Genomic DNA, 17412 nt, shown 5'->3' with positions numbered 1-17412 from the left:
TTAAGTCCTGTGTCACTTTATTTAATAATAGTGGGCCAATGATAGAAAGAAAAAAATAATTATCGGCAGTCAAAAAAAATAAAAATAATAAAACTGATCATTGATGACGATTTTGAAAAGGCAATTATTCGCAAATGTCTGGAAGTGTTTGTAACTTTTTGGCTTCCCATATTTTTTGCAATGTTATCGAACCAAGAGGCTGATCTTATATTTTATCGACAATTATTATTCATTGATCGTTCACATGCTATGAAGGTGATTTAAAAAAAAAATAACAACCATTTAATATATGCTTTGTGTTCAGAATTAAAATATTGATAATGAAGGCGAAGATGTGTAATAAATGTACTTAGATGTACATAAATTATCTGTAAAAGGGTAATTCTGTGCTAAATTTAGAAAACTGATTATAATTGATCAAATTCGAATTTCTAATATTATCGATTCTAAAAGTGAAACTATAATTCCCATCACTACTGTTACATGTACATTTCAACATCATATAACTAAATCACAGAAAAATAACTGCCAAGGAAGTTGGGTCTTTTTAATTGTGCTTTTACAGAGGCAAAATTAAAATTTTATGTGAATTTCACTTTTTTGGCCTTTTCCTGTGAAATTCACATAAAAATTTTCATGTAAAATTTCACCATGAAGGAATTTTGCCTGTGTAGATGACTAATAATTACTTCTACAAAACAATTCCATTTCACAAGTACTCATCAAACCAAAGACATCTCAAAACTATCTTTGACACAACTGATTTTGAAGGATATCAATCTTATGAAAAAACAAGACAAGAAGAAATGTATAGCTGGCTGGCCATCAAAGGGTGGGCACCCCCATTTTCGATACTCCATGCTGGGATTATGTTCACTTTCGCTCTCTTTATACCCATTTTGATACTTGAGGGGTTACGTTCACTTTCACACTCTATAATCCCATCTTCGACACTCCAGGGGTTATATTCACATTTGCACCTTTAAACAACTTCTTCTCAATAACCAAGAGTCCCAGGGTCATGATATTGGGCCAGTAGCATGCTGGATTGAAGTGTTGCCAAATTTGTTCAAATGAATAACCTTGACCTACTTTCAAGACCACAAGGCTAAGATGCCTTTGAATAGTTACACATCAGAATTCAGGTGACCGTTAAGGCTCCTAGGCCTCTTGTTTTTGATTTCATACATTCTGAATAACTCATTTTACCAATGTGCCCATCTGTTAAAATGTGATAACGTGCTAAAATTTTAAGTAAACCAAAAATTTATTTTTCAATTATTTTACAGAAACAAATCTGTCCCTATTTAATCAATATTTAAAAGTGAAAACTTAAACTGTTGTAGTTTGACTGTCATGAAAAATAAATGAAAACAAATGTCATTAGGCAAGATATTATTATAAATAAATTTATTTACACAATTTGTCATGCTCTTCCAATCTTTCTAGGAACTGTGGTAAACGGCGACAGTGACAGCAGGAATATTTTCCACACATTCAAGGACCTGTTAACCCAATGCAAACAAGTTTGATAAATATTTACGGTCAGATGTTGTCAAGGTGATCACAAAAATCTCATCAATAATGCATATTATACAGTATCACAGACAGCGAGATTTCTAACAACAGCATTAGTACTGTTTCATTGATGCCTCGATTGCTTGTCGCAGCATTTCTTCATCGTCTTGCTCATAATCCTGCAAAAAAAATAAATTTTAGCCATTACTACTTTAGGCCGCTGAATTTGCTGAAGTAAAACGCACACCACTTAAGTGTTATACTTGAACTGGAAGTCACTCGCCTCAAAAGTGTCTACTCAAACTTATGTCAGATATTTATATAGTTGCTGTAGGGAAAATACTTTACACAAAAATGTCGTAGTGCTCACAACAAAAGTGTCATACTCAAACTTACGTCGGATATTTAGGTGCAAAAAGCTTGACACAAAAGTGTTGTATTCAAAATTATGTCGGATATTTAGGTGCTGCATGGAGAAAATTGCTCACCATAAAAATGTCGTACTCAAGCTTACATCAGATATTTAGGTGCCAAACTCCTGACACAAAAATGTTGTTCTCAAAATTATGTCGGATATTTAGGTGCTGAAGAAAATCACTCACCACAAAAGTGTATTATCAGATATTCAGGTGCTCAAGGAAAATACTCGACAAAAAAGTGTCCTACTCAAACTTATGTCGGATATTGAGGTGCTGGAGAAAATCACTCACCACAAAAGTGTCGTACTCAAACTTATGTCGGATATTTAGGTGCTGAAGAAAAATCACTCACCACAAAAGTGTATTATCAGATATTCAGGTGCTCAAGGAAAATACTCGACAAAAAAGTGTCCTACTCAAACTTATGTCGGATATTGAGGTGCTGGAGAAAATCACTCACCACAAAAGTGTCGTATTCAAACTTATGTCGGATATTGAGGTGCTGGAGAAAATCACTCACCACAAAAGTGTCGTACTCAAACTTATGTCGGATATTTAGGTGCTGAAGGAAATCTGAGCTCTGTAGGTTTGGGTCTCCCCATGGCATTGCCTTACATACTGGACAAACCTGACAATAAAAGATTAAGCAAATGTGATACATAAAATCACAACCTTATCAACAACATCCAACATGGCTAGATTGATAAAATCATACCAACGACCATCCAACAGGTGTGTGATGGAGTCATTACATTAGTTCTGATATGTTGAGATGAAAACTGTTGTCAGTTGAAAACATTGTTCTAACAAGATTCAGTCCACATACTTAGGCAAAAGGGCAAAACAACAAATTGGATAAAAACAGCTGTCCAGAGTTTTATGGACAAGATTCAGTCTCCACAGTAAAAAGGGCCTAACTGCAATTAAGATAGGCGGATCTAAAAATAACCAGTGTGCATACAACGCCAGTTTGTGCTGATGACACCTACAAATTTTGAAATAGTTTGAGTCAAAACTGTTGGGAGTTAATTGCCCAAACAAGACTCTACAATCACAGTAGCAGAGGCGCCACAACTGCCATGAAAACAGGCAGATCCCAATGCTATGTACAGGTATTGGTTTCCTTTTTAGGGCTTAAACGTCCTTGCAACAGTAAGGGCCATATAAGGACAACTATATATAGGTAAACAAATTCAGTGTGTTATAACGCCATCAGTGAAGTTTCACTGAATTCGGGAAAAAAATTGTATGTGGACAAAATCCTACAAACGGATCAACGGATAGGCTGACAGATGGATCCTAAAGACACACAGACAGACAAATCCTACAGACACAGATGGATGGATCCTACAGACAGACTAACAGATAGGCAGAGAGTGGGTCCTACAGAAAGACAGATGGATAGATCCTAGTCAGACAGACACACAGAAACACATCCTACAGACACACAGATATATCCTACAGACACACAGACAGATCCTACAGACACACAGACAGATCCTACAGACACACAGATATATCCTACAGACACACAGACAGATCCTACAGACACACAGATATATCCTACAGACAGACAGATCCTACAGACACAGACAGACAGATCCTACAGACACACAGACAGACAGATCCTACAGACACAGATATATCCTACAGACACACAGATATATCCTACAGACACACAGACAGATGGATCCTACAGACACACAGACAGATGGATCCTACAGACACACAGACGTATCCTACAGACGCACAGACAGACAGACACAGACGGATGGATGAATATCCTACAGACACTTAAGCATTGAACTGTTACCAAATGGTAGTATACAGTCGATATGAATACAATTTGGGTGACAGATAAATATTTCATGTCGCCTTAATGGGCGACATTCTATTTATCTGTCACCCAAATTGTATTCATATCGAAATGAAATATTTATCTGTCACCCAAATTGTATTCATATCGACTGTATACTACCATTTGGTAACAGTTCAATGCTTATATTTACATTCATAATTTTATTTTATTTACTGTAGCTTAAGACACGTTTAAATTTGCCGCTTCTCCTATCACTGACTTCATCAAGTTCAAATACCGGAACAGCCGAAATTTCCAGAAGGAATAATATAGTCCCTCATGTCATTAACAATAGCAATCACATGAAATGTTTTTTGCACAATTTGGCTTTATATTATATTTTATAAATGTTTGTAGATATCTTCAAATTGTTCACAATTGCATAATTTCTGATTGTTTAAAAATAAAGCCGTTTTTCGGCGCATGATATACGGTTAACATTTAGAAGTGATGCAGCGTTGAATGGGTACTGCACAGGACAGACTCGATTCCTCGGAAACACTTATGTTTCTATCGACTGGATTTACGTTATTTTCAGAGGAATATCATCTCTTAAATTCTAAATGAACTTCGTCTTGACGGTAGGTGAAAACGATTCCAAGGATATTTCATTAGAAACAGAATCCAGTCTAACCGGTCACATCAGTGTCGCTAACTTAGCAGACGATGTTCAACTTCACAGGGGCTCGATTTTGGAGTAAGGTAGGCCTTTGACATCAGTGAATAACCACACAACTATAATTCAGTATGCATACACAACCAGAAACCATGTCGATACTGCCGATTTTTCGCAAGATTTTTTTAAAAAAAGGCTGGACTTTAAATGTTGTCGTGTCTAGCATTTCTGACAATTCGACAACGAGCCGCTTGTGTGACGACAGTGACAATTTGATTACTTCCTATAAATCAGGAATAGAGCTTATAATAATTCTGTGTCGAGTCGGTCGACTTCATTTTTTCTATTATTAAATTTTACTCTCATAACTTGCGTTGCTTTTTTTGTGGTGGTTTACGTAGATAAATGCTAGCATTCGAAATCTCTCCTGGCCGAATGTAACTGGGGACCATTGTTTTGACCAGCAACACCTGGGGCTGTATCCCTACTCTGACCGAATCACTGTAAATTGTAGTATACACTCTGATGAATACAATTTGGTTTACTAACGACATATAGGCAAATGCAACACAGAATATAAATATAGATGGATATATGGATCCTACAGACAGACAGACAAATCCTACAGACACAAACAGGCAGATCCTACAGACAGACAGACAGACAGATCCTACAGACACACAGACAGACAGATGGATCCTACAAACACACAGACAGACAGATCCTACAGACACAGACAGATGGATCCTACAGACACACAAACAGACGTATCCTACAGACACACGGACGGACAGATCCTACAGAAACACGGACAGACAAATCATACAGACACACAGACAGACAGATCCTACAGACACATAGATGGATGGATGCTACAGACACACAAACAGACAGACAGATCCTACAGACAAACAGATCCTACAGACACACAGACAGACAGATCCTACAGACACACAGACAGACAGATCCTACAGACAGATGGATGGAAAACCAGGCTCCAGTAGCATTCCCTGTTGTGAGGGTATAATAAGTTTGTATGAAAACCTATGGCAAATTGTAGCACTCCACTTCATCCTCCGATCACACTCAACGCTGGACATTGAATACCAAATTTAAATCCATTCTTCAATTTATATCTTCCTACCAACCTACCATGTTGGTTTTGACCTTCCTGTGGCGTTCATTGCAGTGTTGGACAAGATCTTTACAGGTGAGGTTTTGCTGGTCACACAACGGACACTGGAAGGTCAGTCGATTTGGTAAATTACTGAAAAACAAATAACTTAAGTAAACTAATGATTAAATAATTTAGGAATTAATTCCTAACACTTTTGTAGCTCTCAAGAAACATCCAGCAAATGTGATATAAATGTATAGCATTTAACTTTAAGTACAATTCCTAATAGCATAGAAAGGTGATCCTGAAATTTGATCAAAATACAACGAAACTCCATAGCTCCCTTATGAACTTAGGTACTACAAAATGTAGTTAAAGTAAAACAAAGATTTTAACATACAAATGTACATTGATGAAAGGAAACTAGCTTTCTGACAAAAAGGAGGAGGAAACTAAATTTCAAATATGCATCTGTATTAACACAGGCATAGCACCTTGGTTTAGAATCCTTAAATATCAAAACACGTTATTCTTTTGTCATGTGACAATGATTTAAAGATGAGAAGATGGATCTTACAGGATCGTGACAGCCGACGATGCATCGACTGTGGAATGGAAGTAGTTTGTATATCTTAGAGTGGTATATGCAGAGTAGAGTGTGCAGGGGGCAATCTGATTGGTCGACAGCTCTATAAACAATACTACCTATAATTGTCAACCAATAAAGACTACTTCCATTCCACAATTGATGCATCGTAGATTTTTCAAGTTGTTGATATAGTAGGAGTAGGGTTTAATTTTTCGGCATAGCCGTATAATTTTCTTTTGGCTCCGGATATGACGCGACAGGTGGCGTTACTGGTCAAGATGAAGTATATGATTGTTCAATGTAGCGGTAAATGCAAAATGCAGATATGCAGTTAAAGACAAAACAAAATTAAGATTGAATGCAAGCTGAATAAGTGGATGTATTTATTCAAATGACACATTAATAAAATTATATTCCTGATTCAAATGCAGTCTTATTGTCACCAAAAATGATTCAAACTGATATAATTTTGTTATCCGTGCTGAAATGCATTAATTGATTAGTTCGTTAATTTATTTCACCAGCAGTAAATTTACATTATAACCACCAGCATTAAAACTATGCCGTTTATCTTTTTTTTAAAGATATTTCTTGTTTTCTATAAATACTAATCAGAAGCAGATGTCTGTGGTATTAAAAACTTTCTATGTGCTTCTAACATCCAAAACAAGTCAGATCTCATGAAGGAATCAACAAGTGACACCTAATTGAAAGGAAAAGGAATTTACAAGTCGCACCTAATAAAGGTTAACATTGGATTGTGGTATACAAACCTTGGAATTGCTTGTGAGGTGCTGCCAATAGGCCTGAACTGTTGGATTGAGGTGTCTCGTTGAGGACATATTTTGAGATGTGATTTTAAGTCTGGTAATGTGAGCTGCAAAAATGCAAACAAAAATCATGAAAGTACCTTGTGGGTGATGGGGAGGAGGAGGGGTGCAATGTTGGTGACTAAAACATGATAACAATATTCAGGATCCTTCATTAAAAGATGCTGCGCTTCCTTGATCAATCTCCCTAAATCTGAACATAAGAATACAGATTCCTATTAAATTTTACATGTATTTTCCTAATTATTTAAGGATTAACATCAATTATTTTTTCTGTTATACAGTCATAACAGAAAAAACTGGAGTATACTCAGTTTTTTATGTTATGACTGTATAACAGAAAAAATAATTAATGTTAATTCTTATAATGTAATTTCGTCTTATAAAAGGACCCATTCCTCTAAAAAAAAATCTTGTGAAAATTCCCAATTTGCCACTAAAAGAATTCCCAATTTTGAAGTCATTTTTGAATGATTAAGTATGTTTTATATAAAAAGACACAAATCAAAAATAATATTAAGGCAATATTCATCAAAGAAGAACTGAAATTTGTAGGAATTTCACTATTTTTTGTTTTTCCCGATGTCACATTTTGTTGCAGAGAAATTCCCAATTCAATGGACCCTGGACCCAAAAAAATGCACTTGAAAAATTGCAGAAAAATCCCTGACATATGACCATGCCATAATCTTAGACATCAAAACATGCATTTTTACAGTACAGATAACATTTCAGACCTGTATGGAAAATATTCGTATTTAGTCATATTTACCCTCCAACAATACTTTACTCATAGTGACCTGTTCCATTCTGTTAGGTTTCTAAACGTTCTGTAGTACTGACCTTGAGTTATGTACTGACCTTGAGCTATGTACTGACCTTGAGTTATATACTGACCTTGAGTTATATACTGACCTTGAGTTTTGTACTGACCTTGAATTATATACTGACCTTGAGTTATATACTGGCAATGAGTTATATACTGACAATGAGTTATATACTGACCTTGAGTTATATACTGACCTTGAGTTTTGTACTGACCTTGAGTTATATACTGACCTTGAGTTATGTACTGACCTTGAGTTAAATACTGATCTTGAGTTATGTACTGACCTTGACCTTTAATCAAATACTACTAACCTTCACGCCACACCATTTGCATCTTGACACAGCTGAGCAGAGATGATTCATCAGGTCCCGGGCTTGGTACATTTGGTCAAGTCTGAATGGCCGCCGGCACTGCGGACATTCTGGTTCAGACATGTGTTGGTACGGTCGCACACATTCCTCACAATACCTGTCCAAATAAATACACTGAAGATGATCATTTTCCTCCAACAAGCAATCATCAATTTTAAGTCACATGTAGTAAGCTAAACATGGTTAAAAATAAGCCCATACTCAACTTTTACAACAGGGGAGGAGACTTATTTGAGGATAAATACAGTACTAAACTTTTACACAAGGGGAGGGGCTTGTTTGAGGATAAATAATGTATTAAACTTTTACACAAGGGGAGGGAGCTGATTTGAGGATAAATACAGTACTAAACTTTTACACAAGTGGAAGGGCTTATTTGAGGATAAATACAGTACTTTACACAAGGGGAGGGGCTTGTTTGAGGATACATACTGTACAGTTGTATTAAACTTTTACACAAGGGGAGGGGGAACACAAGGGGAGGGGGCTTATTAGAGGATAAATCCTGTACTAAACTTTTACACAAGGGGAGGGAGCTGATTTGAGGATAAATACTGTACTTTACAAAAGGGGAGGGACTTATTTGAGGATAAATACTGTACTTAACTTTTACACAAGGGGAGGGGCCTGTTTGAGGATAAATACAGTACTAAACTTTTACACAAGGGGAGGGGCTTATTTGAGGATAAATACTGTACTTAACTTTTACACAAGGGGAGGGGCCTGTTTGAGGATAAATACTGTACTTAACTTTTACACAAGGGGAGGGGCCTGTTTGAGTATAAATACAGTATTAAACTTTTACACAAGGGGAGGGAGCTGATTTGAGGATAAATACTGTACTAAACTTTTACACAAGGGGAGGGGCTTATTTCAGGATAAATACTGTATCAAACTTTTACACAAGGGAGGGGATTATTTGAGGATAAACAATGTACTTAACTTTCACACAAGTGGAGGGGCTTATTTGAGGATAAATACTGTACAGTTGTATTAAAATTTTACACAAGGGGAGGGAGCTGATTTGAGGATAAATACAGTACTAAACTTTTACACAAGTGGAGGGGCTTATTTGAGGATAAATACTGTACAGTTGTATTAAAATTTTACACAAGGGGAGGGAGCTGATTTGAGGATAAATACAGTACTAAACTTTTACACAAGGGGAGGGGCTTATTTGAGGATAAATACTGTACAGTTGTATTAAACTTTTACACTAGGGGAGGGAGCTGATTTGAGGATATAAATACAGTCAAACCTGCTCTAACAGCCACCTTGTCTGTGGTCCACCCAACGGAAAACACTATATAATGAACCTTAAATAAGCGGTCACCTGTCTAATGTGGCCAATGGCCACAAAAAGCTGCCCCGAGTTGTTGTATCGTCCTGTATTAAGTGGCCATTTTCTCCTGAAGTACATCCGCGATGATCACAGGACCAGGTATTTTTTATCAAATTCATCAAAACTTTGATTTTTGTTGGTTTTCATTTCAAAATACACTGTACATAGTATATTGTTATCAATATCAATAAGTGCATTATAATATGATAAATTCAATAAACTGTTGAAAAAAAGAATTGGGCAACAGGCCGTTTCTGGCCAACCTGGTTTAAGCAGCCAATATCTGTCGGTCCCTTGGGTGGGTAGGTTCGACTGTACTGTATTAAACTTTTACACAAGGGAAAGGGGCTTATTTGAGGATAAACATATACTACAAACATACTTACTTTGGTGACAAAATTATAGCACATGTATCATAAAATTTCAATACATAAGATCACTGACATTTCTTATTTTGTACATGAAGATAACAGACATCATACAGGTAACAATCAACAGGTAAACTGTTTATGATGTAGCTCATTCACAACAAATGATGGGAGAAAGGATATGGTTTGGTTTGGTTAGGTTTTTGCTTAACATCCTATTAACAGTCAGGGTCATTTGAGGATGTGCCAGGTTTTGGAGGTGGTGGAAAGCCGGAGTACCAGGAAAAAAACCACTGGCTTATACGGTCAGTACCTGGCAACTGCCCCATGTAGGTGGCGAACTCGCAACCCAGAGGGGAATGGCTTGTGATAAATTGTTGGGACACATACTTATATCCGCTCGGCCACCGCGGCCCCTAATGAATATGAAAGGAAAAATGCAACGACCAGACTTGGACACGAAGCCGGGACCTCAAAACTCCATTTGAGATACCCAGTCACCAGCTTGCAGCCCAGTCCACTGTTCCGCAACATTCCTGGCTCCCTCATTCAACACCGAAGACATGCACACCAGACCCTTAATACCACCACTGTGGGTAATTAGGCACCAAAAGTAACAAGAGAGGAAAAATGCAATGACCAGACTCTAACCCAGGATGACCAGACTCTAACCCAGGACCTCCAAACTCTTGATGGACACTCTATAACCATTTGAGCAACCTGACCTGGCCACTAGCGAGCATTGCAGTCCAATCCAGTTCCACTACAGTAACAGGTCGGTTCGCCCTTAATCCTGTTCGCCCTAAGAGTTGATTCACGGTAAATCTCGTTCGCCCCAGGTTTTTTCACCCTAATTTTTCATTTTATTTGTCAGGTGCACTATACTACCTACTAAATATGATTGTAAAATATGCATTTTTAGTTTAATACCTCTCGTATTATCCAAGGGAGAACCAGATCTACATACATGTGAATTTATTCAATATATAATGTTTTACACTTAACACACAGGGACATGTCTAGCACTTTATCACTAGCCCTCCACCTCTGGGTTGCGAGTTCGAAACCTACGTGGGGCAGTTGCCAGGTACTGACCGTAGGCCGGTGGTTTTTCTCCGGGTACTCCGGCTTTCCTCCACCTTCAAACTTGGCACGTCCTTAAATGACCCTGGCTGTTAATAGGACGTTAAACAAAAACAAACCATGATGATTTGCCAATAATAGGCCTACATATTTCTGGCTTATTTTATCTGTTTATCTGTTTCTATACTAAGACTTGACATGTCTCCGTTCTTGGCGTTCGAGAATCTGAACACGTAGATTCTACAATATTTCATCAATGGAAATTCTAAGATGTTGAACTCGCAGGCATGCAAGTCCAATCCATTGACAGGATGATCTAACTCTGATGCAAATAATGTATTGAAGTCTACTTTCGTAGGCGAATCTTTCTGTGATACACTCACAAACACGACCATGATCTAGGCTGGTTTTCATTAGGAGAACGTCTGTATAATCATACTACTTACACGTGGTTGTTCCCACAAGATAATATTACCGGATTCGTGAATATTTCAAGACATATTGGACAGATAAAACCAGCATTATGTAATTCATTTTCCTGAAATTCTTGGATGAGTCCTGCCATTTTCTATTGATAAATGCCTAACGTAATATCTATGTAAAAGTCCGAGATGTTGATGTTCCGAAGGGACGGGAAGTAAATAATATCATTTTGACAGCCAAGGCATCGAAATGGGGAATATGCTTAGTTTATAACCTCAGACGCATCTTAAAGCAATATCCATTGCCGAAACATACACAATGTAGGCATCATTTAACTAATAAATACCGATATGCATAATGGCATGGCCAAATGTGAATGAGGGGAGATAACTGGAAAAGTTTGGCGGAACCGAGCAGTACATGATATACCTAGGGCCTAATGGAAATAAAATCGGGCCGTCCACATGTTCGTTCAAAATATAATTATTTCTTGATATATATAGGCATAGAAAAAAATCTATATCAAAAAGCCAAATTCTTGATTACCTATCAATTTTTGTTTCGAAAATATTTTCTAATCTACATCTACTGTATTTTGTTAATTTTTTTTTCATAAAGATTTGCGATAACAAAAGAGTTCCAAAGTCTTCTCGACATCAGTCCTCATATATGACCCTGACTGTTTGGCCGTCCTCATATGATCCTAGCTGATTCTCCTTTAACTTATCCAATAGGATAAACAAAACAAACACATGAATGCATTTCATAGCGACAGAGGTACCGCATGATTTAATCAACTCAAACAGCATTTATCAAACATAAAAACAACATAATTAATACTATCCGTTCCATAAAGCTATCAAAAGCCACTAAATTCCTACAAATTATATATACGCTCGACAGCAGATTTCATTATCAGAATAAAAATATATGTGTGTACTACCCTACCTATGTCGCCTGAATAACGAGTCCAGGTACTAAACCACGTGCAGGCCCGTATTTGCACCACTCGCACGTGCAAATACCCCCACAGCGCCACTTATTGGCGTAATATAACAAGGAGAAATTAATTTCATCCTAATTTCGTAAAACGGATGAAATTATATTTATATTAAATTGGTGTCTCCTAGACACCTGTCCTCATATACAGCCATACTCAAATATTTACATTTACACTGCAGTCCCACTATATAACTTAACCAATCTCATAACTTCCAAATCTTTATTATGACGTCATAAGTATAGTGACGTCATAATGGTCACGTCGGCGATAACGAAAGATGGCTGTTGAAAATGCTGTTCCGTCTTTGACGATAATAGTGGTTTATTCATTATCAGAGTAAAATTCCTGGATATAGTCTTTCTTTGTTGTCAAATGTAAATACTAGTATAAGCATTGAACTGCTTTCATTTGGAAGTTATGGGCTGATGAATGCCAACTGAACAAAGGCAAATTCAACATGAAGTGCTAGCGCGCTTCATTAAATTTGCCTTTGTCCAGTTGGCATTCATCAGCCCATAACTTCCAAGCGTCTCCAAAGACACTCGTTCTCATTTGACCCTAGCTATTAGTGTCCCCTCGACACTTGTCCTCTTATGACCCTGTCTGTTAATTGGCATCTCCTAGACACCCGTCCTCGTATGCCCTGGCTGTAAGTGTCCCCCCAACACGTTCTAATATGACCCTGGTCGTTAGTGGCCCCTCGACACCTGTCCTATTTCGATTACATTGAACACATAACAATATTTTCCCTAGAGTTATGGCGTGTCAAACGTTGCAATATTCAATAATTGTAAATATATGTGCAACAATATATATATATATATATGCAATAAAAAATATTTATGTGCAATAACTGTAAATATATGTGCAACAAAAAATATTTATGTGCAATAATTTTAAATAAATGTGCAATAAAAAAAAAATATATGCATGAATAAATATTTATATGCAATAAAATATATTTATGTGCAATATTTATATTTGTGTTAAATAATTACAAATCTATATGCAATAAAAAGATATATATGCAATAAAAAATATTTGTGCAATAAAATATATATTTGTTCGAAAAAAAAAATTGTGCAATAAAATCTATATATATATGTACGATAATTTGCATTGTGGGATAGCATATGTTGACCTCATCTGAGGTTGATGTAATGGCGTTTTTGATTGGATGAAGAAATCGTCCTGGCGCTTTCACATAGGCAGTCCGGGAAGTTGCGGCGATGAAACGTAAGTCAAAGATGGAAGGGAGTTGTATCCGAGTCAGAAATGACATTGTCGTATGTAGTGTCTTAAACGAAGGTCAGTAGTTTGATTTTCAGGATCAGTCAACTTCTACATGGTCGGTATAAAAAGCATCGGTGAGATACAAATAATGTAAAAAAAAAATTCCCAGCTTGCATGCATATCATGTCACTCGTCTTGTGCACATTACTACCAAGAAGGTGTTGCGTGTGTACAGTATGTAAATACATGTTATTGTAAACTTGATATTCGAGATATTTTTTATTTTTATTTACAATAACATTTAACCGTTACTACATTAGATACGAAACTTCCGAGTTAGCCTCCCCTTTCGAGCTCTTCAAACGGAGGTAGAAATGTGTTGCCGCCTTGACGTTTGGTAGTGCCAGAACGAACTTGTATAAAAATTATTAGGCCTACTGTACAGTGAGTAGCCTGGTATCTCATTTTATCGTTGTAGTAAATGTATTTGTTCTTTAAAAACAAAAAGAGACACTCAATTCGTTTATATGTGTGATTATTGACAAAAAGAAATTAAGAATAAACAGAGACATAGATTCTATATACACGTAAATATGTCTGGAATAAATAACAAAAAGAACAATAAAATTGATCAACAAAGGAAAAACAGCAAATCTTTTCAAAGCCAAGAACCCAATTTGCACCTCCCATTGTATCGTGGTATTTCTGGCTTATTTTATCAGTTTATCTGTTTCTATAAGACTTGACATGTCCCTGTGCTTGGCGTTCGAGAATCTGAAGACGTTGATTCTACATTATCTATGTTCTGCAGGTTTATCTCTGGGATAGTGATATCATTTTCCTCAACAACGGAAGTTTCATTGGGGTCTATTCCAAAAGTTTGAATATTTCCAAAATTCCTGACATCACTTACTGCAGTACTGTTTTGTCGATCTGCATCTATCATTCCATTTACCCACATTCTGTACGAGCACCATCCTCTTTCTGTGCGAATGCTATCACAGGGGGCTAACTCAATGAAAATGGAATTTACCATACATATTTCGTATTTACTGGATGGACTGCCAGTGACGTCAACAGTTTTATTAGTAATTACCTCGATTTTTTAATATTTTATTAAATCTCGATTTTTCTGAAAAAAATCATATGGTCGTTAAGTATATTGACCAGTCCATCCAGTAAATACGAAATATGTATGGTAAATTCCATTTTCATTGAGTTAGCCCCCTGTGAATGCTATGATGATCATAAGCCTCTTTGAATTCATCAAGTGCATTATCAATACGAGTAAAGTGTCAACGCGTGCTTCACGAGGACAGCTTACCGTTTACCTTGTTACAGGTGGTTAGTTCCCTACTTCCTGCACCGGGGTCAATCGAGGGTTGGGGGTTCCAGCGACGTATGCAGCGTTTTACCGGGATGTCTTGGACGACTTTAAATAAGCTTTCCGCTTACGAATTCACCTCGTGGTGTTGATTGCGTTGTCTAATTTCTAGTCTCTTCTTTAAGTGCGCACGTGAATCGCTCGCGCATGCTGACCCGTGTCACCGGCGCGCTTGAGTCCGTTTTCACTACTGTACACGAGGGAGAAAAACATAAACATAATGTAGACAAAACATATCATTTTCATTACTTATATCTAAAACACGAATGCTTTCCAAGTAATAAAACAGTCTATATAAAATATTTGTGTAACAGGAGAGGAGAAAATGTAGCGGCCAGACCGCGGTTCGAACCCGGGACCTCCGAACACTAGCCGTATGATCTACCATATTGAGCTACCTGGTCACCGATGATCGACCCAGTCCAGTCCCGCTACATTTGTATAACATCATAATAAACATCCCTCTACAATCTCTCTATTCCAATAATTCTGCCGTTGTGAATTGACCTTCATGTAATGAAACTCCCCCTGTTCGACCCTCTTCTATTCGCCATCAATTGTGCTACCAATCCATTCTCACATTGGCACTACCAAACGTCAAGGCGGCAACACATTTCTACCTCCTTTTGAAGAGCTCGAAAGGGGAGGCTAACTCGGAAGTTTCGTATCTAATGTAGTAACGGTTAAATGTTATTGTAAATAAGAATAAAAAATATCTCGAATATCAAGTTTACAATAACATGTGTTTACATACTGTACACACGCAACACCTTCTTGGCAGTAATGTGCACAAGACGAGTGACATGATATGCATGCAAGCTGGGTGTTTTTTTTTTTTATCTCACCGATGCTTTTTATATCGACCATGTAGAAGTTGACTGATCCTGAAAATCAAACTACTGATCTTCGTTTAAGACACTTCATACGACAATGTCATTTCTGACTCGGATACAACTCCCTTCCATCTTTGACTTACGTTTCATCGCCGCAACTTCCCGGACTGCCTATGTGAAAGCGCCAGGACGATTTCTTCAACCAATCAAAAACGTCGTTACATCAACCTCAGATGAGGTCACAGATGCTATCCCACAATGCAAATTATCGCACATATGCACAAATATTTTTTTTTCGAACAAATAGAGATCTATATATTTTATTGCACATAAATATTTTTTAATGCATACTTTTTTTATTGCATATATATTTGTAATTATTTAACACAAATATAATTATTGCACATAAATATTTTTTATTGCATATATATATATATATATATATATATATATTTATTGCACATATATTTACAATTATTGCACATAAATATTTTTTACTGCATATATATTATATATATATATTGTTGCACATATATTTACAATCATTGAATATTGCAACGTTTGACACGCCATATTGAATGAAAGCATAGACATATATACACATGTATATATGTTTCTGGCTGAAGGTACAATTTTAATTTTGTGGAATATTACTTAGGATTACTAAGTGTTCAAATTTACAAAACAATCTTGGATGCAATCGTTAATTGTTTGCTTGATTTTATGCAGAAAAATCTGCAAACTCATCTTTACTGTAACCTAACAAGACCGGTGTAAAAAAATACCTGTATGGAACCAGTGGTGTAGGCGGCTTGGCGAAAATAATATGGATGCTTAATAGACCTGTTCTCTCGTTCTCTCCCGGATTTTTTTTTAATCCATAGTCATTTCTTTTTCGGAAAAATATTGGATGTTTTGTCATACAGGTTAGCTACGCCACTGTCAGGTCTAAGGACCACCCGGAATCACTGTACAATGCTTCGCAACCATTTTGATTCAAATATTTATTTCTTGAGATAAAAAACAAAATGTCTAACAGTTCATTAAGCAATATTCTATTTCTGTATGTCGATATCACATAGGTCGAGTATTCTGATACTTTATAGCATGGAATATATTCGCGGTTTTCGTGGTTGCTGAGGAATCACACAAATAACCATAGCGAATTCACGGTTGAAGGATTACTGACAAAAGTTTGTACCGCGAAAATATTTAGATAGCATGAAACCGCGAAGAAAAGTACTCAAAAAAAATCTTTTTATATTTGAACAACTTCTATCACTCGGAAGTCAATAATCAAGTCAGGAGTTAAGATTAAAAAAAATCAAATCTGTCAACATTAATTTGTGCTGATATTTTAGATGGACTTGATGAACCTTGACTTTAGTTACGAAATTCATTGTTAAAAAAACGTCAAATTACAATATATATCTCCTATCGTTATATGAATCATGCCGACGGTATCCATGTATACAATTTGTCAGAGTTTGTATGATTCTATAAACATTGGTAAGTATGGACGTAATGTATATAGCATATGTACAAAAGGTTTACCTGGAGAGAAAGAATTGATTGTGTGTTGGCGGTGATGGACAT

At 36.5% G+C, this 17412-nt stretch overlaps 1 protein-coding gene across 1 annotated transcript; it reads right to left on the bottom strand.

The window, feature by feature from the left end:
- Positions 1-1388: 1388 nt before the first annotated feature.
- On the bottom strand, positions 1389-11541 carry LOC117338092 (E3 ubiquitin-protein ligase RNF166-like). Its single transcript, XM_033899289.1, has 6 exons — positions 11387-11541; positions 8088-8244; positions 6891-6994; positions 5564-5678; positions 2458-2565; positions 1389-1697 (listed from the first exon to the last, which is right to left on the bottom strand). Exons 1-6 carry the CDS (start codon positions 11503-11505, stop codon positions 1632-1634), a joined length of 669 nt encoding a protein of 222 aa, XP_033755180.1. The 5' UTR covers positions 11506-11541; the 3' UTR covers positions 1389-1631.
- Positions 11542-17412: the final 5871 nt, after the last annotated feature.

This window comes from Pecten maximus, chromosome 11 (genome assembly GCF_902652985.1).
Source record: "Pecten maximus chromosome 11, xPecMax1.1, whole genome shotgun sequence".
NCBI lineage: Eukaryota > Metazoa > Mollusca > Bivalvia > Pectinida > Pectinidae > Pecten > Pecten maximus.
Note: the sequence above shows the minus strand (reverse complement) of the source record. Positions and strands in the feature narration are given on the sequence as shown.

Excerpts from the sequence above, each read along its gene's own strand:
- LOC117338092 (XM_033899289.1), bottom strand. The coding sequence starts at position 11,505 with ATGGCAGGACTCATCCAAGAATTTCAGGAAAATGAATTACATAATGCT. Across the intron at positions 5,679-6,890 it reads ACCTCACAAGCAATTCCAAG|TAATTTACCAAATCGACTGA; the intron begins GTTTGTATACCA and ends TTTGTTTTTCAG. Across the intron at positions 2,566-5,563 it reads GGAAGGTCAAAACCAACATG|GTTTGTCCAGTATGTAAGGC; the intron begins GTAGGTTGGTAG and ends TTTTATTGTCAG.